Raw genomic sequence first — 27883 nt, 5'->3', positions numbered from 1 at the left:
TGTGGAGTGTCACGCAAGGAATTCTGGGAATATTTGTTTACAGATTTTGACTGTAAATTATACATTGATTTGTTCTTTTTTACTTCTAAAAACTGTACAATTAACAGCATTTTACTGTAAAATTACATGAAATGGCTGGTTAGATCTTTTACAGTTTTTCCCTGTATATAGTACGGGAACTTACTGTTAACCTATTAACAGTTTTTTTTCCGTAGCTTTTTACAAAATTTTACAGTTAAAATTACAATAATTTTTTACAGTGTGCCAAAATTTACATAACCTCAAAGCCGCAAGGATAAGATTACTGAATTTCTGATGTTTGTGTGTTGTATGGCTTTGCCTGCCATCAGTCAAGGCAAGGGAGGCAGAGTGTCATTAGAGAAAAAAAAATGGATGCGAAAATTACAAAAATAAATCAACGCAAGTATTACAAAATGTGACATTAAAAAGTGTTAAAGTCACTAGTTTTTATAAAGTAATTCTGTCCAACAGCGACACCCGCTGGTAAAGTTAAAAAAGAACAGCTGAACATCAGTTGACAAATAAAATATGTTTGTATTGTTACTGCCTTTTGTTATTATTTTGGAATGAATGTAAAAATACGTAAAAACACTAACTTGATGAGATTTATTGGTTTTGATAAACAGAATATTACACAGTGTAAAAATACAAAATATAATTGTATTTGGCCTTTTTAATGTAATGTTTATTTAACCAATGTGACAACATTGTGACAACAGTAAGGTTATATATATATATATATATATAAGTCATACACGAAGCCGGAAGGTGCCGAAAGTGCAAGACGAACTCAAATAGAAGTAATAACTTACAACTTACCAGGAAATCCCTAATATGGACAAAAGCATCCAGCTATCACTGTGTTTTCTGAATAAAAGAAAAAAGAAACCTTTGGAAACGTGAAGACATTAAAAACACGATTGCCACAATATATGGTTTATTTGTGCTTTTTTCAATCATCTCCAGGTAATAAATAAAGTATATGAACAATTCAGTGCTACTTGACATAGCATTTATTACAGAAACTATTCTGCCTTATATGTGATAAAAATGAAAAAAAAGTGTTTGTAGTACATTAACAAATCATTTATTGGTTATTGTCCAACAGTGTATCTGATTTCTAAGCCAATTAAAAGAAAGAAATAAGAGGAAAAAATAAAGTTTCCTATATTCCTATATACAGTATGTATATACTGTATATATGAAGTGGTATGAATACTTTCGCAAGGCACTGTGTGTATGTGTGTGTGTGTGTGTGTGTATATATATATATATATATATATATATATAAATAAATAACATTTATGTCCCCCTCACTTCTGAAATGATGGATACGCACCTGTATATAGTATACACGTGCTTATATACTGTCTATACAGCTAAGCACTCCTTAAGTGTATGTTCTTTATGGGAAAATGCTTATGCAGAAACGGCGACAAACGATCGTGACTCCTGGCACGAACTCTGGCAGCTGATACATAAAAATGTATAATAATAATAATAACAACAATAATAATAATAAATAACACACCTGTGGGAACTTTGCCTTAATATTTTAAAACACCATCGCTCGCCACTGAGAACAGCGTAGTTTTTACCGAGTAAACAGCAGAAACGGCAAGAAAAACAGTGGCAGCTGCCAGGAACGCCCAGTGGCAGCTGCCACGAGAAATATGGCAGCTGCCAGAAACGACCTGGCAGCTGCCTTGGCATCAGGGGATGCCACCGGAAGTGGCGCTGCGACCTGCCACTGCCAGGGAGAGCGCCAGCCCCTGCAGCAATTCTGTGTAAAACAATCCCGCACCGTTCAGATCCAAAGAAGTACATACAAACGATATCACTTTAATTTGACATAAAAATTTGTACTTGACTACCTTGAAACCGATTACTAATGATAATGGTGTCCTGTAGGGGTGTAAATCGGATGGTTCGTCACGATACGATATCGATTCTCATACCCATACGATATTTGCCGATACCTCAAAAAATTATACGATACGATTCGATCGATTGATATTTCGATATTATATACCTATTTTAAACAACCATCTACATTTTTATTAACTCACAAATGCAACCAAAATATATAACATGGACATTTATCTGACATTTTCACATCCTGTACCTCAATTGGGACATTCACAACAACAACAACAACAACAAATAGGCCTATAGGCTACACTTTTTTTCTTTTTTTTTTAAATAAGAAAAACTATTGGAAAAACTATTCTGGCTGCTATGGGCTCAGTGCTAAAAATCTTTTCTACAGATAACCAAATTACAAGCAATAGCAGAAAATAAATACAATAGAACAAAAACAAGTTCAATAAACAGTGCTTTTCAGGTTTTTCTGCTCAGTCTAAAAGACATTTTAAGGTAGGTCTATGCAACAGAAATGTAATAATCAAATGTAAAATAACTGCATAGTCTTCACACAGTATAAATTAAAAATAGATTAATCATTTTTGATGTTACAAAGGTTATGTAGTCAGGAGCAGTGAGCACTTGTATTTTTCTTCGACAGCCTTTGCTTTCACTGTAAGAAGGAAAGCACGGATTTAATATAGGCTACTGATACACATGTTTTCTTTCTCAACTGTTTACGTTAAGGCATATGCCTAACCGACTGCGTTTAATAGGATATTCGCCAAAACACGCATTCATGCACAAAAAAGCGGAAAAGAGCTCAATTCAGTATTCGCGCGGTGTAGATGCGGCTGTCTGTGTGCAGAAAACTTCTCACACAGCGCTCTACTGTTCCGCCAACAATCCCAAGCGTCTTTTATGCTCACCTTGAGCCTTCAGGCAGTCCTTATATATCGAGTCCTGATCATAGACTGTATAAAAACAGGTCCTGATACGTGAGTTTGGAAGTTAATACGGTTGTCAGTCCTGTATTTGAGACCTTAATACGGTTACGTTCACACACAGTTTGGTTATTTACGGGTGTGACAACCGCATTCTGTAACCGAACTCACACCTGTACATTTCCAGGACTCACAACCGCATTCTCGGAACACACGCGCTGTGTGAACTGAACCGGACTGTGGACAACTAGTTGTCTGTCATGTCATACACAGCGTCACACGCGTATGTTTTCGGTAACTTTACAGTAACGGAGAAATGAGCTGTGTAAACTGTAAACTGCTGTGTGAACGGGACATTTCGAGCCTCACACCTGTAAGTAAATGTGGTTATCAATCCCAAACCTGACAGTGTGAACATAGCTTAATAAATTTATTTAGAGGAAAACAATCACACCGAAAAGTATAGGAATAAAAGGAGTCATGACAATGTGTGTGTATATATATATATTTTTTTTAAATAATTTTATTTTCAAAATTGAATAAGGGGAGTAAACAGCACTGTTTGTTTAAAAAGGTTCCATTATTTCTTTGTTAAATGTAAGAATGGCCTGGCTCACAAAATGAACCCAATACAGCACCCTGTTTTCTGATATTACAGATTTCTTTCTTTCTTTTCTGTTCTTTTCTTTTTTTTCTTTTTTTTTACTGAGTTTAGGAAAACAGAGCTATGCTCTGGTAGCCCCTGATGGAGCATTAAAATTTGAAACCTAACAAATGGTGAGAGTTTAAACCTATTTATAGGTATAATTAAATAATTTGCTATTTTTCCTCCATATTAATGTGTACTGACCAGATAAATTTCATGAGCCAAACACAAGTGCTCTGCAAAGAACATCACACGTACAAAGATTAAATGATAGCAAGAGAACACTGATAGACATTCAGAACTTCTAGTGCGTACATCAGAACTACAGAACATTTAACATGGTTCACCACCTCCTTTTCCACTGGGCGCTTTTAATATTTCAAAAACAAATTCAACATGATTTTGCCATGTTCTCCCATCTTTTCTCAAAGCTCTTTGGGTTAAAACACCAGCTGACATGGAGTTGCATCGAGCACCACAGACAATTCAGAGGTACATTACCATTTTATATCGTCCTGTTTTTTTTTTTGTGTGTGTGTGTGTGTGTGTGTATGTGTGTGTGTGTGTGTGTGTGTAAATGCAGAAGAATGTGTGTTTTTGAAGAGGTCACTATCACAAGATCAAGTGAGGAAGAGAAAGGAGGGGCAAGATTGATGTGGGCTTACTATTATTCTGAACCAACCTGAGGAAGCTGTAGTATTTCTGTTACCTTAGGCCTGACATAATACAAATCAGTGCAGAAAACAGAAAAACAACCCCTTGTACTCTAAAACATCATCACGCATCAACAACTGAAATTTGATGCCGGTGCGAGAGGATGCACTATGCATCAGAAGGGTCGTTTTCGACCCAGCCTGAATTTGTATAGGTGTCCTATACTTTTTAAGCAAGATTTCTTTAAAAAAAAAAAAAAAATTGTATTACCTTCAAGTACCCCAAAACCATAAGCAGGAGTCTGTAGCAAACATCAAAGACCTCTCTTACTTAGGCAAAAACCTTAAAATAACCACTTCCTAATCCGACTGCATTGTGGGGAGAAAGTTCAACTGGTCCTCCAGTGTGTCACAGTTTGTTTAAATCCTTCATTTGAGGTTACAATATGGAGTAAGCTTAATTTTCTGTTCCCTTTCCTAGCAAAAGGTGTATAACAGCTGTTTTATACATCAACTATAGTCTATCTGCATAAATTCTCTGTTCTGACCTTGCCGTAGAAAAATAAGAACATCTCATTTTCAATATATTCCTCTTTAAAATATTCTTTATATGTTACTATAAAGCTAAATGACAGTTTTACATTCAATCAATAATCTCGCCTTGCTCATCCTAGCCGTGCCGTCATAAAATTTCTGTGGAATTGAAATGTACAGCCATCCATTACTTTTACACGACTACAGAAACCAACACATTAATGAGCGTCAAATACCGTAGGACCGCCTCGAAGGGTAGAAGATCAATAGGATAGATTACATACTGCATTATCATAGATCACATGAGTTATTCTGCTATTGAGTGGATACTGCAACATGAACTGTGATTGGACCAGCACTCTAGGTGGTTGGCTTTAACATCCCACACAAACCAAACATTCTGACTGCCACTTTCATATATAGTGAAGTCTGATATGGAAAATATTGGAATGAACTACGCCTGTCTACTTGTACTAACCTGGAGAGGCAATATTGCTCATTAGTGCGCAAACTTCTGATGATTAGAATAATAATTAAAACAATTAATAACACGGTCTTGTCTAACAAGACCAATACAAAAAATACAAAAACTGTCATCCATAAGTGCTACCTGTTGATAAAAGTGACTCTCAGCTTTTATAATTAAAAAACAAAAATATAGTGTTTAAAATTTCTTCGTAAGGATAAAAGGGCTCCATCCATCATAGATATATAACTAGAAGAAAACATAATTATTACTTTTGAACATTCATGATGGTTAACTACTAACAACGTCTCATCGAGCAACTTTGGGGAAGCTTTAACTTGAGCAATTACTGTCTTGTCAAGCATAAATAGAAATCTTAAGATCCTGAAGACACAGTTAAACAGTTTATCAGTATATCAAATTAATCAACAACCGTAATTGTAGCACTACAGAGGCCAATGAACAGAATCAGATTGTCAACATTAGGGTTGTTTTCTGTGCTTTGGACAAAGAGCTAGAAGTTGCTAGTGACTATGTCAGCGTTACAGAGGTACTAGTGAACCGATACATTCCTGCTTTTCCAGAGCTGAGTGGAAGAAGTTTGCAAAGTCAAGTTGCTATCATTGAAATGTCGTCGTTTGTAAACGAGCGGAGACCCAAGAAAGGCAGTGAAAGTATTCCTGCATTAAAGCTGTGCAAATATGTGATAAACAGGTTTGGTTGTGTAAAATATTTCTGGTTAGTCAAACCTATTTAGTAAATCATACCTAAAACACTGTATAACAGTGTAATCAACCATGTAAACCATTGTAAAACTAGAGGAAGCAATGGCTTAGCCTTACGCTAATTTACCTGTATCCTTTAGGATCATACACACTATGCGATTATATTTTTCCTCATCATAACCCTGCTGTTTTAAGCATCAGTTCCAGTTTGGCAGAGTATGTAGCTATCATCAGTACATAACAGCAAATGTCGCAAGGCCGCTGCCAGCCGTAATGATTCTGCGCTAAACAGTCGAAGCGCCATTTCCTACTTTTATTTTTTGCCTAATCGCATGATATACTAAATCTGAAGCCTTCTCTTTAAACTATTTACAAATGTAAAACATCTCTCTGAAATATACCTATTTTTTGCAATTACTAAGGTGTATAACACGATGCAAAACATCTAAAGAATGCCTGTTGCTTTAACAGTTTTACTAAAACACGAAGGCCGTTTTAAACCAACTGTGACACAATCTGTGGATCCAGCATTGGCAGACACACACACATACGAACACATGTGCGCAAGCACATACACACACTCACCCCCATCCCACTGGAAAAAGGAAGTCTGTGAAGAGATCAGCCATTATGTGTATTAAGTTTTGCTTTTTTCCTCTGAATATTAGAAAAAAAGTATATTCAAAGCTACAAATAACAGACTACGCTTTTCGTCTCATGCATCATATAAAATATTAGTTTCTCTTTCCTTTTGTCCATATATTTACACATTATTTTACAGGTGAACTGTACAATAAAAGTTGAATCCACGTGACATTCTTAAAAATATTTTCTGACCCATAATTACTTGCAACAAGTAAAATGAGGAGGAAAGAGGAGGAGAAAGAGAGGCTAAGAGAAAGAGAGAGGCGCCGTTTGTCCTGCGCAACGACTTCAAGTCTTGAAGCCTTCGCTGCGGCTCGTTCTGCATAAATTAAACCTGTGAAAGAGGGATGACGGCACACACTGGGCATACGAGACAAAGGGGACGCGGTTATTGTGGTGGAGACAGTTTGCGGAAAACCAGACGCCGCTGCTTCCTCGCCAGCCAGTAGAAAGTTCGGCGTTCGTGGTCGGACCTCTCCCAGAATTCAGTGCAAGCAGCCGTTGATCAACTACCTATAGGTCGGAGAGGGCACGGGGTGCAAAAACGACACCCGTTTAGGTCTGGCCCTTCACCTATAAGCAGTGGAAGGGTATCTGAGAGGGTACAGTACAAAATACTGCTATTGTTTAGCTCCAAACAGCCCCCTCAGAAGCCCGCCAGCCTGCAGGACTGCTCAGTGGAGATTCGGTTGTGTCCCTGACGTGCGGTCAGCTACTGAGGTGGCGCTTTGGACCGGTCCGTCATGCTGTCTGAGCGATGAGCTGCCAGTTGTTGCTGCAGCTGCTGCTGCTGTTGTTGATGTTGATGTTGCAGCTGTTGTTGTTGTTGTTGATGCTGCTGCTGCAGCTGTTGTTGCTGCTGTTGCTGCTGCTGCTGCAGTTGTTGCTGCTGCTGTTGCAGTTGCTGCTGTTGTTGTTGTTGTGTTGCGGCTGCAAAGGTGCCTTGCTGCTGCAGGGGAAACGCTGCCTGAAGGATCAGCTGGGTAGATTGGTTGCCATGTAAAAGCCGAGGGGCCTGTGGGAGGAAGCACGAAATGTTATTATATATGGTGGGGATGCAGTGATATTGAAATCCTGGCTGATACCAATAAGACAATAATTAGTTTCATGTTATGGCCAATAATCAACACGTGACCAGTAGAACACCCTATTGAAATGCATGGTTTTCCATATCAGGACATCACTAGTGCTCCTCACTTTTGTGACATATACGATGAACAAGAAAAAATATATACGAACAAGGAAAAAAAAGTAGGACGAGACTTGATGTTGTCCATCTGGAATTGATTCATTTGTCAATATGGAATTGATCCGGAATTGGATCAATTGAATCAATAAAAAGTGGAAACTAAATGGACAACTGCTGATGTAAATGTCATCAAAGACGAAATAATGTGGAGGAAGGGAACATTCATATTTTTAATTAAAGATTACAGGGGCACATATTTATAAAAAAAAAAAAAAGGGGAAAAAGAAAAAATGGTATGCATTGATAAATCATTCATAATAAACACTGCAACATTCCATAAAAATAAAAAAAAATTGAATTTTCATTTCATGGTGATTTTAATGAGAAAAGTTGTCCATTGTCCAATTTGCGAAAGATCTTTCACACCTCTTTTTTTTCAGCCACATTGATCGCTTCACTAGATCGCTGACTAGATTTAATACTAAAGTATGACTCTTTCACAAACCACACAACCCTACTCCTCTTTTGAAGACCTGAAAAGTGTTATATGGATTACTTCTAATTATTTTTATGGTGTTTTCGTATCCACTTTGAAGCTTGAAGCTTCAGTCCTCATTCATCGTAACTGTCTGTAAAAGAACAACCAGCAAATTCTTCCAGGTTTCACTTCATGAGGTTGAGTAAACGATTACAGAGTTTTCATTTTTGACTAAACTTGCTCTTTAATCAGTAAGTTGACTGAAAATACGCTACAGTCAAGTAGTCATCTGTATGCTAAAAGGGTCCTAGCCCTCTGTGTGGTACCTGTAGGAACTGCGTTTGCTGCTGGGCAAGCTGAGCCTGGGCCTGTCCTTGCTGTTGGGCTGTTCCTGTAGCTGTCTGTGACTGCGTTTGCGCCTGCTGCTCTGGCGTCTGCGCAGATGGCTGCTGGGCAATGCTGATTGTTTGAGCCTGGCCCTGCTGAGGGGCAAACGCAGTCACCACCTGCCCCATGAACATGGTGGTAGGCACCATAACTGCACCACACGCCATTGGGCCGGTTACTAGCTTAGTGAGGAGCTGTGGGGCAGCAGGGAACCTGTGGGAGGCAGGACAGCAGGTTATCAGTTAGCTTTGTTATGAGTTTATGTTGGGACCAGTTGTACCATGACATGGTCAGGAGTCGAAAAATGTTTTGTTGTTCATTCATAAATAAATAATCAATAGGTTTCCACAGCTATAGGAGCTATATATACAGAATAAGGAAATGGACTAGCTTTTTTTAGCTAGCCTAGTACTCTAATGTGCTTATTAAACTCTGTACATGTGCTTCATGTTTCAACGTATCAATGTGTGTTTGGAACAGTTGCACATGTACCGTATCTGCCGGTCTTGTGCGAAGGTGGCAACCGCGGCTCCGCTGGGGGTGCTGTTCTGGGCCAAGCTTGTGGCAATCTGGACAACGTTGGCCTGCGCCGGCTGAGAGATCATCATGGTATTATACAAAGATGCAGGCAGTGCTCCCTGAGGAGACTGCAATGTGTGAGACGACCTCTGAGACTGCTAAAAAAACAGACAGAGATAGAAAGAACTGATATTAGACTATATTATTTTATATATGTTTATTTTAGTGCTGGGCAACGATTAATCGAGATCCAAAATAAAAGTTTTTGTTTATGTAATATATGTGTGTGTACTGTGTATATTTATTATGTATATATAAAGACACACACACATACAGTATACATTTTGAAAATATTTCTATATAAAATATTTGTATATATTTATATTCATATAATTTATATTATAAATAAATATATTTAATATATAAACATAACATATTTTTCTTAAATATATACATACATGAAAGCTTTTATTTTGGATGCGATTAATCACGATTCATTGTTGCCCAGCACTAGTTTATATACATTTGTTAGCAGCAGCTACAGTCAGCAGCCATATCACCCCGTAGCCCAAGACTGGTCGCCCACTGAAGCTAAGCAGGGTTGAGTCTAGTTAGTACCTGGATGGGAGACCTCTGAAGGAAAACCAGGTTGCTGCTGGAAGAGATGCTAGGCAGGCCAGCAGGGGGTGCTCACCCTGCAGTCTGTGTGAGTCCTAGCGCCCCAGTATAGTGACGGGGATACTATACTGACAAAAATCACCGTCTTTCTGAGACGTTAAATGTCCTGACTCTCTGTGGTCATTAAAAACCCCAGGATGTAGTAGGGGTGTAATCCTGGCCAAATTTGCAAAATTTTAATAGAAGGCTGTTTTATCTTTTTTTGTGTATAAACGTACCACAGATTTGATTTACGGACCAGTTTTTGAATTTATAAGGTTGAATTTTCAGCAAAAATGCACATTTTTACTCCTCTAAACAGTAATGTAGAAGTGTTATTTTAGTATTATTTATGTACTATTATAGTTTTTATTAATATTTTACTTTTTGATTTTTTTATTAGATTTATTAGATTTCACTAAAGTGTTATACTTTACTATTTAGGTTTAATTACTTTTTTTTTTACTTATTTAGAATTAAATTAACTTATTTCAGTTAGTTGTCAAGGCAACATTTTTAAATATTTCATTTTCAGTAAATTTTTTCATAAATTGTTTTTATTTGTATTTTTCTCAGCGTTATTTCAGTTGAGAAAAAGTGTTGTTTTAGTTAATGACAATAATATTTTAATGCAGCACTATCAGATTGGATTTCCTGTCATTAAGTAATATAAGGGACTAAAGATTATTTTTCATCCAATTAAATTACATATTTAATTGAAATATATTGAACGAAAAAAAATTTAACAGAAACTTATTCAGTTTAATAAATAAATCTGAATTCCTAGTAGACTTCCAACGTCTGTTTTTCAAATGTGTTTTCATAGCTGACTGTCTCACCTGAGTTAGCGTGGAGCTCTGATCTCTGAGAAGGTTCTGTTGTTGTGGTGGTGCCTGCTGAGGATGCTGTGTGACAGTGTGTTGTGTCGCTGTGTGTGTGGATTGCAGGCCACTTTGCAGGCTCCCTGCCGGCACCACCGCCCCCTGCATGGACAGAGCGCCCCCTGGCTGCACGGATGATCCCTGCGTCAGCTGCACTGAGCCGAGGTTGACACCACTAGCTCCGGGCTGCAAGAACATCTACACAGCCAAACAAAAGTGTGTGAATTTGAGGCAGGGAGTGTATCTTTAATCAAAAGCTAGGGGGCACTCTCACCTGTAAGCCCTGGCCTTGCACCCTCTGCAGCTCATCCTGGATTTGCCGCAGTTCCTCTTGTTGTCTCTGGATGTTGGCCTCAATCATGCGTGTGCGCTGTTCCAGCTGGTCCTTAAGATGTTGCATCGCATCCATCTGCGTGGAAAACTGCAGCACTGGCTACGAAACAATGAACAGCACCAGGTATAATACTTTCAGTGGGCCTCAGGGGTTTAAGTTACTAGAATAATACAGGTCTTCAGATGCAAAATGATTCTGCAAAATGCTCTTTAAGGTCACATGATGCTTTGCAGCAGCATTTTATATAAATATATTTTAAAATGTTATGATAATAGATAGGTAAGATGTAAACTGGATGCATACTGTAGAATATCTAATATTTAGATTCTTAAATATATTTGAATAAACCAAAAATATGATTTTAATATGTGTGCAATGATAATAACATACAATTGTTAAAAGTGCAAACTAAGCAGTGTGAAAATCAGAGCCTGTTAGAGAAAGGGTTAGTTCACCTAAAAATGAAAATTCTGTCATTAATTCATCAAAGAATATCTTAATTTGTGTTCCGAAGATGAACTAAGGTCTTAGGGGGTTGGAATGATATGAGGGTGAGTAATTAATGACAGAATTTAAATTTTTGGGTGAATTTTTAAAAGAATTGCTAACATATTACTGTTCTAATGTTCAAACAAATTCCAATAAACATATTTTGGAACAAAAAAAATTGCATCCCAACGTAATTTGTACAACTTATTCAGTTTGGGGCTGGTAAGATTTATATATATATGTATGTCACATTCAGAAATCATTTTAATATGCTTATTTGGTGCTAAAGAAACATTTATTATTAGTATCAATATTGACAACGGTTGTGATGTTTAAAATTGTTGTTGTAACTTTTTTTTGTTTTTTTGTTACTCTAGAACTGTATTTATTTAAAATAGGCATTTTGAATAAAGGTATTAATTTCATTTATACTTTTGGTCACCTCCACCAACATCATTGTCAAAAGTACACAAACCTGTACATCTGTGATTATTTATAATTATTTATTGTCAAACAGACTATGTAGTTGAATAGACTGACTAACTGTGTCATTCATTCAAAAGACAACAGTTTCTCTCTCTGGGTCAGTGGCACACCAAAGAATGGCGTAGATCTCATTGATTATATGTGTCAAAGGTTAATTAGGTATATACCCACATCGACCACCAAGCATGCTCTAGTGGCACCAGGCACTCAAAGACCCGGACACTAATTAGCAAGAGTGATAGAAGTGAATGCAGTAATAGGGATGCTGAATTACCTGCACACTGGGCTGAAGTGGTTGAGGCTGCTGAGGCTGAGACACAAGAGATGTGGCCATCGTCTGTCCTGTGTTCTGAGAACTCATCGACTAAAGAGGGGCGACACACAGGGTCAATACTCATTTCATGTTAGAATTTTCTCTTCTTATCCTAAATTGTTTGTTTCCATGTGAAAAAGGGAAACTAGATTTCATATGGATTCATTGATGATGGCATGTACCAACCTGACTGCTAATGGAGGACCTCCGCTGTGATGTCATCTCAATGGCTGACACTGATTGGCGGGGGGGTGTGCTACGGTCTGTCTGTAGCTTTGTCTGTGTGGCTACAGATACACAACCATACAGTATATTGGTCAGTAAAAGCACTGTGTAAACATCTCAATATGCTATGGCTGTGTTTTTGAGAACCACCTTCTGTCTTTGGTATGTAATACATACACGTGGGGTCCGAGACAGCGGTGTGTGAGGAGGATTTGCGGGAGCTCCGTGAGGAGGCGGAGGGTGTGCGGCTGTGATCGAATCGCTCTAGCGCCTCCTTCAGGCTGGAGGTGTTCAACTGGGACTCAGAGCCGGAGTCCTGAGACTGAGCAGAGTGAAACAGAGAGGGATTATGGGGTTGTTCTGGGTTCAGTGAAAGTTAAGATTTATAAACAGCATCAGTGGAACGTCATTGATTATTGAAATAGAAAATAATTAGGGGAGGGGCATTCTTAAGAAAAAAAAAAAAAAAGGTTAATTGAAAGGTTTATTAATCTAACATAATTATATGAATTATAAATAAATATATTTAATTTATAAAATTAATATATTGAATAACTGTTGAAAAACATATTGAGAAAATACATGTATAATAAAATATAAATGTTTTTTGAATGATAAATTTGAATTATAAAAAAGATTTGAATTTGTATAAATACATTGGTGTATAGTATACAGTGAAGCGTGTCAGTGAATGAAATGTCAGTTTTGCATTTTGCTGCGGAACCCGCGGTGCATAGCCTAGATTTATGCTTTCAGTGCAAATGGAAATCTTATACAGTATTACAGTTGATCTGAAACGGTGATTGTGCATTAACAGCTGTCAACCATGTCAGTATGCAAATGAGCGGTCTGACCTTATTTACAATTTTGTGCATACGGACTTGCGCACCCCTGAATATTTGACATATTTGCCCAAAGTTTTATAAATGATTAATAACACAAAAGTATATAAATAAACTAAATATTAACAATATTAAATATTTATCTAAATAAAAATAAATAAATAAATGTAATATCAAGATGAAATAAAATAAATATACATTTGTTTAAATCGATTTACTTAACGATATTTTACATATTTGTCTGTTATATTTGTAGGATTAATGGGAATTCAGAATTGAATAAATAATATAATCTTACCAAAATAAATGTATTAAATCTATAGGAATAACTATTACACTTATTACACATTAAAATAAATTATAAAAATAAGGTATTTAAAAATATTATTAGTAGTATAATATTAAATCAAATGTATAAAGTTTTTTGTGTGTAAATAAAAGTATATTTTACATACTTGCCTGTTATAATAATGGCTGAATGGGGATTCAGAACTGAATTCAGTAATGTCTCACCTTGTCTGCTGAGATCTCAGGAGGTGATTCCTCAATGCCCAGCTCCCTGCGCTGTTCAGCCCTCACTTCAGCATAGCTGAGACAAAAAGAAAACATCACATATAAAATATAAATAAATAAACCTAAGATATTCTTTATAAACAGAAGCACAGCTAGGATTCAGTGTAAAACCACTGGCAGAAGATGGCAGCTGTTTGTTTCTTGTTAGTAGTTCAGATGTTACATGTTCTGAAACTCTCACCTGACCACAGTGTGTGTGCAGACGATGAACTCCGGCCGTGAGTTCCACTGGTGGTAGGTGATATAGTAGTGAGTCTGAAGCCAGATCCACTGCTGACCTTTAGTCAGGAAACGGTAATAGCACGACTTCCCCTTACCATACTGCATCACTGCAGAGAGAGAGATATCTTATTATTACAAAGTCAAAAACTGAAAACAGTGCCACTCATTCATAAATTTCAAACCATTGTCCATTTATAAAAGTGGGGAGACACGAGTACACACAAGCGGTAGATGAACTCACAGTGTTCATGGCATTTGGCCAGAGTCTCCAGGTCGTCCACATGATAGTAGTCGTACCCTGAAGTACCCAGAACCTCGAAGGGTAGGTAGCCTATGATGGGGGGTGCCCTGCAAAATACAACAATGCAAATACACATCATCTGCATACATGCATTCAGTGGGGTCATTCTCCAAAAATACGCTAATTTGAGTCAAGATAAAGAATTCATATGGTCAAGAAAAATATATAAGGCATATTTCTATAATCTAACCGTTTGTTACATAATGTTTTGCACATTTCAACAATACTACAATCCTACAAAATTATTTGAATTTGTCAAGTGTCTGAAAAAACCCTTGTGCCCTTCATCCTGTATAACACTGACAATTCTCTTTTTTTTTTCTTTTTTTCCAGGTTAAGCATTAGTGCAAAGTCTAACAAGTGTGCTAAAAGCAAAACTAATTTAAAACATTTAGTTAATACCCTTCAAAATAAATGCACTAGATCCTTTGTCCATTGATATCTTGCCATTGGTGTTATCAAATGTTACAAATATGCTAAATTAACGTTTAAGTATTTTCAAAGCTCAGACCTCAAAGAAGCTGTCCAGATGTGCAAATGGGGATTTTCCCACCATGTTGAACTTAAAGTTATTAATTTACTTTTAAATGCATTTTTTGTTGTGAAGGATTTAATTAAAATAAATAAATAATTAAGTTTTAAATAGTTTATTCAGACTGTTTTACTGGTTTTAGTCTGATTTCTTTTGTGTGTGTGTGTGTGTGTTTTTGGTGATTAAATTGACACCCCATTTAGAAAACTTCACCACTGTCTTCTTTTAGGAAATAAAAATAAAAATAATGACTAAAAACAATGCTTAAAACAATGCAAAACTAAACTGAACTGGATTCAAAACTTCTGCAACTTCATTTTTTTTAATTCAGACCATCTATTATTTTAAACGATTTACCATTTAAAATGACTTTTTAAGAGCCCCTTTTTTTGTTGCAAAGACTGAGCTCTTGGAATAGATTTTCAGGCATTCCTTGAGTCATATGAAAATGTTTTGGGATAAAAACAGCATAAAAAGATCTGAAGCACCACTAGCTTCTGCTAAACAACTGATAATGTGGAAAATCTTATTCAATCGCTTTAATATCTAGCATCTGTGCCGATTAAACTGAATCCGCGATTTGAACTAAATATAGAGTAGCAGCAGCGCCAGCAGCTATTCTTCCAAGACGGCTCATCTAAATTCAGTAAAAACCTTTCCAAATATAATGGCATTAGGATTTTAGAGAGAAAATGATGTTCATGTTATTCCAGATGTATAAGCCTTTGAGCCCGTGGGCTGAATGTGAGCTATTGATTACTCTGAGACATGCTAGTGCTAACAAAGTGCAAGCATGAACAAACGTCTTCAAAAACTGAGAACAGTTTCAAGGGAAGTGTATTGTGACAATCACAGGCTCACACAGCCTGAAGTGCAGGACTTCTCGAAAACAAGGTACATTTTTAAATTTTTTAAATGTTTAAAAACATTTTTTACTCCAAGGCTCCCCCATTGTCCACAACAATATTCTAGTGCCCATACTAAAAAATGTATGTTCAAAGAGTTTCATGAATTTATTAATTAACCTGACATCTCTAGATCAATAAATCACTTATTCCATGTCTAGAAATTAACCCTCATATATGAATCCAAATATTTTGACAGCGCTTCAGGTTAAGTCATACAGTTAACTGTAGAGTAGCAGTGCATTGCAGTATCACTGCTAATCTGTCACCAACTCACCTGTCAATCAACCATTGTGCTAAAAAAAAATTGGGGGTTTTAAACCTTGACGGTTACAAATGGCTTTAAAAATTCTTTGAAGACTCGCACCTTCAAGGTACCAATAAGATCAATCACATCTTTCACATACTTTAGGTTAAACTGTACCACTGAATGGACTGACAGGCATTTATGGTAAACTAAAATGTGTTTTAAATTTTATTTCTGTTGAAACTTGTATGTCATGTATTAAATAATATTAATCATCTTTATTAATTGTATTTGTAATTACACAACTGCAATGAAAATTCTTCCTTTTTTATTTTTTGCATATTTGTCACACTTGAATGATTGCGATCAAACTAATTTTAAAATCACACAAAGATAACCCGAGTACAAAATGTAATTCGGAAATAATGATTTCATTTATTAAGGGAAAAAAGCTGTCCAAACCTGCCTGGCACTATGTGAAAAAGTCATTTCCCCCTAAATCTAATAACTGGTTGTGCCACCCTTTGCAGCTACAATTGCAATCAAGTGTTTGTGCTAACTGGCAATGAGTCTTTCACATCACTGTGGAGGAATTTTGGCCCACTCTTCTTGGCAAAATTGTTTTAATTTAGCCACAATGGAGGGTTTTCAGGCATGAATGGACTTTTTAAGGTCATGCCACAGCATCTCAATCAGATTTAAGTTTGGACTTTGATTTGACCACTCCAAAACCTTAACCTTAACCTTAAGCCATTCAGAGGTGAACTTGCTGGTGTGTTTGGGATCATTGTCCTGCTGCATAATCCAAGTGCGCTTGAGCTTGAGGTCACAAACTGACGGCTGGACATTCTCCTTCAGGATTTTCTGATAGAGAGCAGAATTCATGGTTCCATCAACTATGGCAAGTCATCCAGGTTCTGAAGCTGCAAAGCAGCCCCAGACCATCACACTAACACCACCATGTTTGACTGTTGGTATGATGTTCTTTTTATGAAATGTTGTGTTGGTTTTACGCCAGATGTAACGAGACACACACCTTCCAAAATGTTCAACTTTTGACGCATCAGTCCACAGAATATTTGACCAAAAGTCTTGGGGATAATCACAATATTTTTTGGAAAATGTGAGACGAGCCTTTGTGTTCTTTTTGGTCAGCAATGGCTTTTGCCTTGGAACTCTCCCAGGGATGCTGTTTTTGCCCAGTCTCTTTCTTATTGTTGAATCATGAACACTGACTGTAATTGAGGCAAGTGAGGCCTGCAGTTCTTTAGATGTTGTTCTGGGTTCTTTTATGACCTCCTGGATGAGTCGTCTTTGTGCTCTTGGAGTAATTTTGGTAAGCCGGCCACCCCTGGGAAGGTTCACCACTGTTCCAAGTTTTCTCCATTTGTGTATAATGGCTCTGACCATGGTTTGCTGGAGTCCAAAAAGCCTTAGAAATGGCTTTATAACCCTTTCCAGACTGACACATGTCAACTATTTTGTTTCTCATCTTTTCTTGAATTTCTTTAGATCGCGGAATGATGTGTTGCTCTATAAACATGCTTCACTTTGTCAGACAGGTTCTATTTAAGTGATTTCTTGATTCAACAAGTCTTGCAGTTATCAGGCCTGGGTTTGACTAGTGAAATTTAACTCTGCTTTCTAAAATAATGTGGTTAATCACAGTTCTTTCATGATTTAACAGGAGGGGGCAATTAATTTTTCACGTAGGGCCAGGTAGGTTTGGACAGCTTTTTTCCCTTAATAAATGAAATCATCATTTAAAAACTGCATTTCGTATTTATATTTTATATTATATTTGTGTAATATTAAAATTAGTTTGATGATCTGAATCTTTTAAGTGTGACAAATATGCAAAAAAATTTAAAAAACAGGAAGGGGGCAAAAACCTTTTCACGGCACTCTACAGTGGGTAAAATAAGTATTGAACACGTCAACATTTTTCTCAATAAATATATTTCTAAACGGTGCTGTTGACATGAAATTTTCACCAGATGTCGGTAACAACCAAAGTAACCCATACATACAAAGAAAACAAAGCAAATGAGTTCAGAAATTAAGTTCTGTGTAATAATGTGGAATGACACAGGGAAAAAGTATTGAACACATGAAGAATGAAGGTGCAAAAAGGCATGGAAAGCCAAGACATCAGCTGAAATCTATCAGTAATTGGAAAGCAATCCTGCCCCTTGTCAGTGAAAATTAATATTAGCTGGTTCAGTCCCAACACCTACAGTACCGAGACGATGAAAATGAAACAAGGGTGGACATTTCAGCAAGACAATGATCCCAAACACAGCCAAGGAAACTCTGAATTGGTTTCAGAAAAAGAAAATAAAGCTGCTAGAATGGCCGGCCAATCACCTGACTTGAATCCAACAGAAAATAAGAACTAAAGATCAGAGTTCATAGAAGAGGCCCACAGAACCTTCGAGATTTGAAGACTGTTTGTGTGGAAGAATGGGCCAAAATCACACCTGAGCAATGCATGCGACTAGTTTCTCCGCAGGAGACTTCATGAAGCTATCGTTACCAACAAAGGCTTTTGTACAAACTAAGTATTAACAATTTCAGTAGTTCAATACTTTTTCCCCCGTGTCATTCCATTTTATTACACATAACTTAATTTCCTAATACTTGGGTTATCGACATCTGGTGAAAATTTCATGTCAACAGCACCTTTAGAAATATATTTACTGAGAAAAATGGTGACGTGATTCTTATTTTACCCGCTGCATTTTTAAGTAACGTTTTTAATTTGACAATATTAAGAAACACTGTGTACACTTCAGTGGTCTTATTTCATTAATATTCTGCAAGTACACTTAAAAAAAACCCGTATTTTAAGTACACAATTCAATATATTTAATTAAGCACACTTTTATTTTTTTATTTTTTTACAAGCAATGATTTGTTCATTTTTCTTTCTTTTCACTTTCTTTAATTTCCTTCCTCATATCTATTTTTCCAGCTTTAGCCCTCATTATTTTATAATTCTGCTGCTTTTTTCATTCTTCTGTTCCTTCTTTTTTCTTTCTTTCCTGCTTTCCATGTTTCTTTCTGTCTTTCTTTCTGTCCTACTGTCTTAATTAAACACCGACATAGATATACAGCCATGAAATTAGAGATCCTCTACTTGAAATCCAATAGCAAGAGGTCAGGTGACACATTCTATCCAGAGTAAAATCTCGTCTGACCTCTAGTGATCAGATCACCTGTGACAGATAATATCCGGGCCTAAGTGAAACTAACTAGCAGAGGTACTCCTTAGTTTTCCTAGAGAGGGGACAGATGAAGTTTGTACCTGTGGTCCAAGAAGAGGAATTTCCACTCTAAACTGTGTCTGGAGGTGAATTCCTCATTGGGCTCCTCCACAGTACACATTTCCTGTGGAACAGAGGTTATAAACAAGAGCGTTCTTACTTATAAGCACATCTAGCAGACAAAAACGAGAACAGAAACCAAGTGACCTACTTCTCACAGTGTGTTTTGCATGCTGGTCATTTATCAGTGTCTTCAAAAACAAAGCCAATTCTTGCACAAACATGTACAGTGTCTATCAACACGCCCACACACATACATTCACCCCGTGTCATGATGAATATGTACACAACAGATCTCACTGAGGTTGTCACTGTCTGTCAGGCAAATATTAGAAGTCACAGGACCAATGAGAAGGTGCCAAGTCGGCTTTGGCTCAACCTACCTTGATAAACTGAGGCTTGGCTAGCCTCACAGTTGCTATGAAACACACTCGGTCTTCGAACATGGGCCTCAGCGATCGCTGGATCACTCCCTCAAAGCCGTTACGTGTTGAGTTAGGCACTACAGAGGAAAAGACAAGCAAATGTTCATGAATAGAAGCATTTTGAGAGAAATGATAAACAATAAGCTTATTCTCTTTAGCCTACCACCAGGGGGCAACACCTGCGAGGAAACGTCAAATACTAAATATTAATTCAGGTTTTTGTATCGAAAACAGTAAATTTCTGCAGTGTTCATTTTTAGACATAGCTTGTATTTTTTGAGGAAAATGTTTAATGTTGACAAAAATGTTACATTTAGTCAATATTTTGTTCAATGTCATATTCATTCAGTTTAGTCTATTTTACACTCACTAAAATTAATAAATATAACTGAAAATGAAATATGATCATTGTTCCTTGTAAAATTATTTAGAGGAATTCATTTAAAAGACATACCTTTCATAAGTTAAATTACCATTCAAAAAACTGGGTCAGCGTTTTATTTTATTTTATTTAAAAAAATACAATTAAATTAAAAAGGAATTAATACTTGCTACCATTAAAAGTGACAGTGAACAAAAAAAGTTAATAATGCTAACAAAATGAAAACAAAAAAAGAGCAAAAAAATATTAACTGTTTTCAACACTGATAATAATAATAATAATAATAATAAATGTATTAAGCATCTTGAGCATCAAAATAAGCGAATTAGAAGGATCATAAATAATCAACAAAAATAATATTAAAAATAGTTTTGCAAAAGGACAAAAATTTATTGACAAAAACTATGACAATGACATTTATTAGTTAACTTTTCAAGCATATAAAAGATTTATTAACCTGAACTCCTGAAATAGTATATAATGAGTATCCTTATGTATTATCTATTTTAATTAAAATGGTTTAATTATCATCACGGTGACTTTCTTTTTTAATCTCATCTCATCTTTATTGTTGCTGATATATACATATAAAATTATATAAATAAATAAAACCCTTCATCAACAAACATTTGTTGTCAATAAATTCACTGACAGGATTAAAACATATTTCCTGTATTTATTATATATATTATTCTATATTATTTAAAGGTTTAAATACTCCCTCATCAACTACTGTATAATTAAGTCTATTTGTAGGTCGATTCCCCTGAAAAGTGTAAACACAGCGGCTCTGTGGGGAAAAACACGGCTCTGTTTGTTTGATCATTCCAACCAACTTTGGGGTGGGACTATCTATTTGTTGCAAACAAAGGCTGTTTGAAAACCTTCATTCATTATTTTTACAATTATATTTACCAACCCCCGTCAAATGACACACTTCAACTTTCCATCTCAAAATCTGGGTCAGAAGCCTGTTTCTTTGGCACACTGACTTTTCGCAACACTTCCTATTCAAATAATGATCCTTGCTCCATCTACTCTCATAAGAAGCATAAGCAATCAAGCACTTGGCTGGGTAATTCAATAAATGGATCCATATGAAAGACTCGGCTGATGCTACAGGCACTCGTTCTGACACTCACCAGTGTTGAGGGACTTAAAGTTTCCGATGAACTTGACATACTCATAAACGGGTGGCTCTTTCGGGTCGATCGTTCCCCGGAGCATGTGGCAACAGAACTCCAACTGGTTCTTTGCTGCAGGGAAGCAAACAAAACAAAAACATGAAAACAGCATTAATGAGCTCTTGTCTAGTGATCTGTGCTCAAAGAAATGAGACAATAAAGAGAGAGACAGACCAGAAGAATTTTTTGGTCATGATGAGATGATAAACGTGTAAAAACAGCATGTTTGAGAGGGATTCTTACTTTTTAGGTAGTCTGGGGTGAGGGTCTCTCCCTCCAGCATGTGTGTGGATAGAGCTTTATACACCTCTGAGTGCTCACCCAGTGGAAGGAAATTCAACAGATTCTGATCCACAAGATCAGACTGAAAATACAACAACAGACGCTGTCAATATCTCTCATACTTACACAGTAAAACTGTTCACATGAATAGCTAGAGCCTGCAGAGTTGTTGTTGTAACGCATGCATGGATGCAATATCAAACACTATTCATATCAGAATTGTGATCCTGCTCATTTGAATATGGCTGTTGCTTAGTCAGCAGTCGCTGAAGCCCAATCCACTCTCATTGAAAATGAATTATGTTTGGTTGCTTTGTATCTGCAAATTGCTGTCAGTGTAGTTAGGTTAGGAGTACACAAATAGTAGTTTAGCAATGTCATCAAATTAATTATTAGATTTAATATTTGCTTTAATATTTTTAGTCGCCATAATAACATTTCACGAAGTTATTTTGAGGACATTTATGTCACGCTATTTTTCTAAAAGGTAACGCAACCATTCAAAAGTTTTGGGTTAATAATATGATTTTATTTTATTTTTTAAAGAAATCACATTTTTTATTCATCAACAACGCATTAAATTAGTCAAAAGTGACAGTAAAGCATTCACAATGTTAAAAAATATGTCAAATAAATGCAAGTTCTTTGGAATTTTCATTTTAGCAAAGAATCCTGAAAAAACTAAATGTATCACCGTTTACAGCATTGATAATAATAAAAAATGTTTCTCGAGCACCAAATCAGCATATTAGAATGATTTGGAGTAATAGCTGCTAAATATTCAGCTTTGCCATCTCAGGAATAAACACATTTTAAAATATATATAGAACAGAAACTGTTATTGTAAATTGTACGCGTAATAATATTTGACAAAATTGCTAATTTTACTGTAATTTTGTTTAAATAAATGCAGTGTGTTCATACTCACAGGTAGATGTTCTAATAAAGATGTGACACTTTCTGAGACGTAGATTATGTTTCCGTCTGTCATGATGGCCAAAAAGAAGCCATCTAGTGCCTAAAAAATAAAAGCAAATGAAGAATATCAATAATTCTGCAGTTTTAGTGTTTTTTACTGAATGAATACACATAAATAGGGGGTTTAGGCAAGTGTGTATGTATGAGTAAGTCCTCACCTCCAGCATCAGCTGTGTAAACTCCTCATTGCTAAGGAAAGGTGGCTTCCAGTCCTGACGGATTTCACTTGACTCGGACTGTGCGGCAATTTCTGATGGAAAGACAATACAAACAATAAGGTTTTGGTTTCAAATACTGAAACACAGGACCAAAAACTAAAACTTACAAGCTTCATTTCATCAGGTTAATATACTAAATGTCTGATTAATTATAAATGTTTACTTAACATATAATAAACATAATAATGTACTTTGTAATATCAGCATAGGGTTTTTATATTTTTGAATATTTCAGTTGTTTTTATTTTGAATTTGTTTTGCATTTCAGGTTTCTCAAGTTCTAGTTTAGTTTTATTTAATATAATATTATCACTTTTACCTTTTAATATATTTGATTCATTTTATAATATTTTGACTATTTGCTATTACATTCAGTTTTCTAAAGAAATTTTAGCATTGCATAAAACTTTTCAATATCTATCCAGCACACACACACACCACATTTAGAAACAACATCGTCCACAAAAATGATGCCAAATGGAATCTGTCCAAATTTGTTAACTTTTTTTGCTGTTACTTTTGTTTTGTTTTTTGTTGTTGTCTGTACAATCTTTTGTGAAGAGTGCTGTACTAATAATTGAATGAGCTACCACTTTGTTGTCTACAACTGTCTAATTGATTTCAGAAATAACACTCCTATATGTTGAGTGAAAAAAAAAAAACTGTGGTGGAGGTTTCACATGCCATTTTACTGTATATATCATCAGATGGCTCCTTCCTGTCTAAGTGGGCGGTTCTTGGCTAGAATTCATCAATAGTAAACAGTATGGCTTGTGAAATCAACTTAAGTCACAGAAACCATAACTGCGTGTAAAATATGAAAAAAACAAAAACGTTTTCTCTGTAATCGTTTCGTTTTCTGTAGTATTTAAAGGGGCACTATTGCACCAACTTAGTTAAATACATCTTTGCTTTTTTCCCCCAATACTTTCCTTTTAGGCAATGAAAATATTGAATTTACTTTCATTTTCAAAAAGAATTTGACAAATTTGGTTACGATTATTTGGTATGGAACTGCAGTAACCTTTGTGCTTGCGCAGGAAGTCGATGCTTTTCTGTAGGATGGTAGACTTGTCCATCTTGCGGGTGTTGCCCGGAAGCATGGTGCCCAGTTCCTTGATGAGCACATTGAACTGGTCTCGCCTCTTCTTTTCCGACTTGTTCCTAGAAACTCTGTAGGTGGAAAAACAAGAGGTGGAAAATTCCAGTGGAAATCAATTGCTGACATCTAGCTAATAGAGTAATAACATAATTTAATTGCCATTTCAGAAGTTTTCAAAGTCACAGTTAAGCACTAAAATACACATCAGGTAACTATCTTTTAATTATCTTAAATTCTACAATTTACTCCTCAAAATGATAATGGGACACTATCTAATTAAGAAAAATCTGGCAGTACTGAGTGAAACCATTTCACGGTTCTGTAACTGTATACAGAAAATGAGGGTGAAGCTGTGCACTCAGGTTTAAACAGTCATAACTAGGTCACACTTAAGTTTCTATTCCTGGTGCAAAACCACTTTAGATATACTACCATGAAAAAGGACTTGTCTATACAATCCTCTGGTGTAATGAATCATGTTGCATGAGACTTGCATGAGATAATGGAATAAAGGGTTGGCTCATAACAGGAGTTCGACTCAAGGTAAAAGAAAGGAAATTCCCGTTGAGGATTCACAAAAATAATCATGTTTTGCTTGTCTAATCACCTTTTTGCTTTGTCCTTCTCATCTTCTTCCATCAACCCATCAAAGATACTGCTGTCATCCCTGAAAAGAGAGCCATAGAAAAAGAGGTTAGACCAGCTTGACCAATGCGAGCTCCACTCAGCTGTGATTGGCCAATCACTCCTCATCTGTTCCAGTGTTTGTAATCACAACAGCATTCATCATGATAAAATTTTAATATTTGAGGCTGAACCATTTATTCAAAGGGATTGTCCCTTGAAAATTAATAAGGCACTGAAGCTTTCAAGCTTCAAAAGGGACACGGCAAGTCTAAAGTCATATATATGATAGCTTTGTGAGAGGAACAGAACTAAGTTTAAATCATTATTCGCTATCTTCAAGGCAGTGTTATTTTAGTATCATTTAGATACAGTTTTATTAATATTTAAACTATTTTTTTCTGTTTTCAATTTAAGAATTTTCATTTTAACATTAAATAATTTTGTTGCGTGCTGTCATTTTTATTATTTTTATTCATTTTTATTTCAGTATTACTTTCATACTTATTTTAGCGTACCAATTTAAACTAATAAAAATGACATGCTGTCTGGCAAATAGCATAAAATAAAATAAATTTAAATACATTTCTTTTTATTTCAATTAACTTTTATGCCATTTTATTGTTTTAAATAACTTTGTGTGTGATTTTAGTTTTTCAGTTACTGTTAAAAGTTTAGCTAATCAAAAAAATGAATATTCTGTCATAAATTACTCATGTTATTCCAAACACATAAGACCAAAATTCTGAAAATCAAACACTTTAATCCAAGTCTTCTGAAGAGACACAATGACTTTATATGATAAATATATGACTTTATATATGAACAGATTTAATTTAGGCTTTCATTCACATATAAACTTTTATACATATATTTACATTTAGAAGCTATTGGAATGAACTTTCAGTGGAGAGACAAAAATCTCTTAGGTTTCATCGAGTTTCGAAGATACATAAAAGTCTTATGTGTGTGGAATGGCATGAGGGTGAGTAACTGATAACATAATTTACCTCTTTATCTCTTTAACTGCTGAAACTGAATCATTGAGTCAGAACTAAAGAACCGGTTTTGTGAACTGCATCGACAGATTCACTGAAAAGATCTAGAACAATTCATTCCTGAATCAAATATTGTCGACACATGAACTCTTCTGAACCTTTCTGTTCCCGTTCACTGCAATTGCATGGAAAAGAGCGACTCAAACAATCTCCAACATTTTGAGTTTCACAGAAAAAAATACAAATCACACAGGTTTGGAACGACATGAGGGCGAGTAAATGAGCGAGTTAATGAAGAAATATAAAAAGAAAATGTGCAAGCCTTTTCTTTTGACACCCCACAATATTTAATCATAATCAGGTCATGCAATAAATCATTGATTAAGCCGGCAGTAGGTCAGCGGCGGAGGTGGATATAAAGGCCTGTAGGGGCGCTGTGTGTGTCAGTATATATTTAGATATCCAGTGTTCTCTGACTCAGCTGCTTTGAGAGCACAAGTCAGAAAACGAGACCAGCTGGTCATGGCAAGGGAACTGAAATCAGTTTGTAACGGTCGTGATTGGGGTTTGATTTCATGACTGATGTCATAACTGCTTCTCAGCTCCAAAGTAGTATGTGTTTGAAATGACAAGGGGTTGAGTAAATGGCAGATTTAATTTCTGGATGAGCTCTTTAAGGTCATCTCAACACGGCACGACAGTCTTTTTTAGCCTTGAGATAATTGGTCTTTTGCACTGGGTGTACAAAATGTGCGTCTGTCTCTGGAACCACAGAGATCATAATGACCTTTCTTTTGGTACGTGCACACGATTGAATGAGTGTTTTTATGTGTGCGAGACAAGATGCAAGTCAACCGTATGAATGTGTATTTGCAAAGTTGCGAGATTAAAGCGTGCAAACAACAGGCTGGGTAAATAAAACAGTGTGCATTTTGCTCTGCCACTGAGTGTCCATTACCACAATTTTACATAAACAATTCAGAGTTTTCACTCAGTCCATTTGCATCAAGGGTTGTGGGTGTGTTTGCATAAGGAAGCACCCGCTGCTCTAATAATGTCATATCATACGGTCAATTTTATTGCTGTATGTGAAAATGGCATTTTCAATTAGGAACATTCATAAAATATGAAGTGACACAGGAAATAGAAAAAGAAAATAAAGGGAAAAATAAAAGAAAATAATGTCTAACATCTATTACGGAGTATAAAAAAATACATTGACGTCAACTGATCTGGCTGCCAAACAAAAAGATATTTATATCTGCGCTGTGAAATTCAAAGCCATCTGCTCGAAACGGTGGGCGCGTACAATATGAGGAGGTAAGATTGGCTAACATAATTTAATTAGGACAATTAAGAGAAAAGGAGTCAGAAATTGCTATTATATTTCCTCAATTTCAGTTTGTCCTGGAAAAAAAAGTCATAAGCCAATAGGCCTTAGTTTACACTAGTTTGGGGTTGGTAATGACTTTTATTCTTTAATCTCACGTGTGCTCATCAAGTCTTTATTTGCTCAAAAATAAAGCAAAAACAAAAACAGTAATATTTAAAAAAAAAAAAAAAAAAATCAGTACAATGTAATTAATTCCTGTGATGAAAAGCAGAATTTTCAGCATCATTACTCCGGTCTTCAGTGTCACATGATCCTTCAGAAATCATACTAATATGCATGATTTGCTGCTCAAGAAACAAAGTGGTGCTGCCTAATATTTTTGTGGAAACCGTGAGCCTTTTTTTTTTGCAGGATTCTTTGATAAAAGCATTTATTTGAAATAGAAATCTTTTGTAACATCATAAATGTCTGTCATCAATTTAGTCGATTTAAAATACATATTTGATCAATTTGATTAATTCTTTGCTACTTGCTATTGCTAAAGGCATAAACATTTATTCTAGTGAGATTTTTATTGGACAAAAAACTGGACATGTCCTTGAGTGCATCAATATTTTTAGTGCATTTTGCTAGAAGACAAAGACTGTACAGTATACAGTAAATTACATGCATATACTGTATATGCTGAAGTACACTAGCATATAAGATATCAAATCATTCATCACAAACAGTAAAGATGACACATATTCGTTGAACATATCATGCATTTAGTACACTTTCCAGCCTTGGAGCCAGAATCCCATCACGTTATGTACGAATTGCAAATGAATATTATAAGACTCACACTCAACTTTCAACATCATTTGCCTCCAAATGCGTCACTGCATCTGCCACTACAGCCTCGTGCATGACTCGCTGCCAGGATAAGAGCATGTGTATCGGCTCACGACTCTG

General features: G+C 35.9%; 1 protein-coding gene across 5 annotated transcripts in view; it reads right to left on the bottom strand.

Moving 5' to 3' along the window:
* Positions 1-3319: 3319 nt before the first annotated feature.
* The window catches only part of clocka (clock circadian regulator a), a 67910-nt gene continuing 43346 nt past the window's right edge, over positions 3320-27883 (bottom strand). For 4 of the 5 annotated variants that reach the window (XM_058755401.1, XM_058755400.1, XM_058755403.1 and 1 more), the window contains 19 exons: positions 24582-24641; positions 23897-24045; positions 22813-22904; positions 22605-22694; positions 21638-21758; positions 21353-21466; positions 19787-19905; positions 19385-19467; positions 14334-14440; positions 14052-14199; positions 13811-13886; positions 12606-12777; positions 12417-12517; positions 12192-12281; positions 10883-11041; positions 10567-10806; positions 9044-9228; positions 8491-8764; positions 3320-7512 (listed from right to left, as the gene is read on the bottom strand). In XM_058755401.1, coding sequence (XP_058611384.1) covers positions 7210-7512; positions 8491-8764; positions 9044-9228; positions 10567-10806; positions 10883-11041; positions 12192-12281; positions 12417-12517; positions 12606-12777; positions 13811-13886; positions 14052-14199; positions 14334-14440; positions 19385-19467; positions 19787-19905; positions 21353-21466; positions 21638-21758; positions 22605-22694; positions 22813-22904; positions 23897-24045; positions 24582-24641 — 2683 coding nt within the window. In that variant the 3' untranslated portion in view covers positions 3320-7209. The remainder of the gene's footprint in view (positions 7513-8490; positions 8765-9043; positions 9229-10566; positions 10807-10882; positions 11042-12191; positions 12282-12416; positions 12518-12605; positions 12778-13810; positions 13887-14051; positions 14200-14333; positions 14441-19384; positions 19468-19786; positions 19906-21352; positions 21467-21637; positions 21759-22604; positions 22695-22812; positions 22905-23896; positions 24046-24581; positions 24642-27883) is intronic. The other variant, XM_058755405.1, reaches the window with a different exon arrangement.

The sequence above is a fragment of the Onychostoma macrolepis genome, chromosome 20 (assembly GCF_012432095.1).
Source record: "Onychostoma macrolepis isolate SWU-2019 chromosome 20, ASM1243209v1, whole genome shotgun sequence".
Lineage (NCBI taxonomy): Eukaryota > Metazoa > Chordata > Actinopteri > Cypriniformes > Cyprinidae > Onychostoma > Onychostoma macrolepis.
Note: the sequence above shows the minus strand (reverse complement) of the source record. Positions and strands in the feature narration are given on the sequence as shown.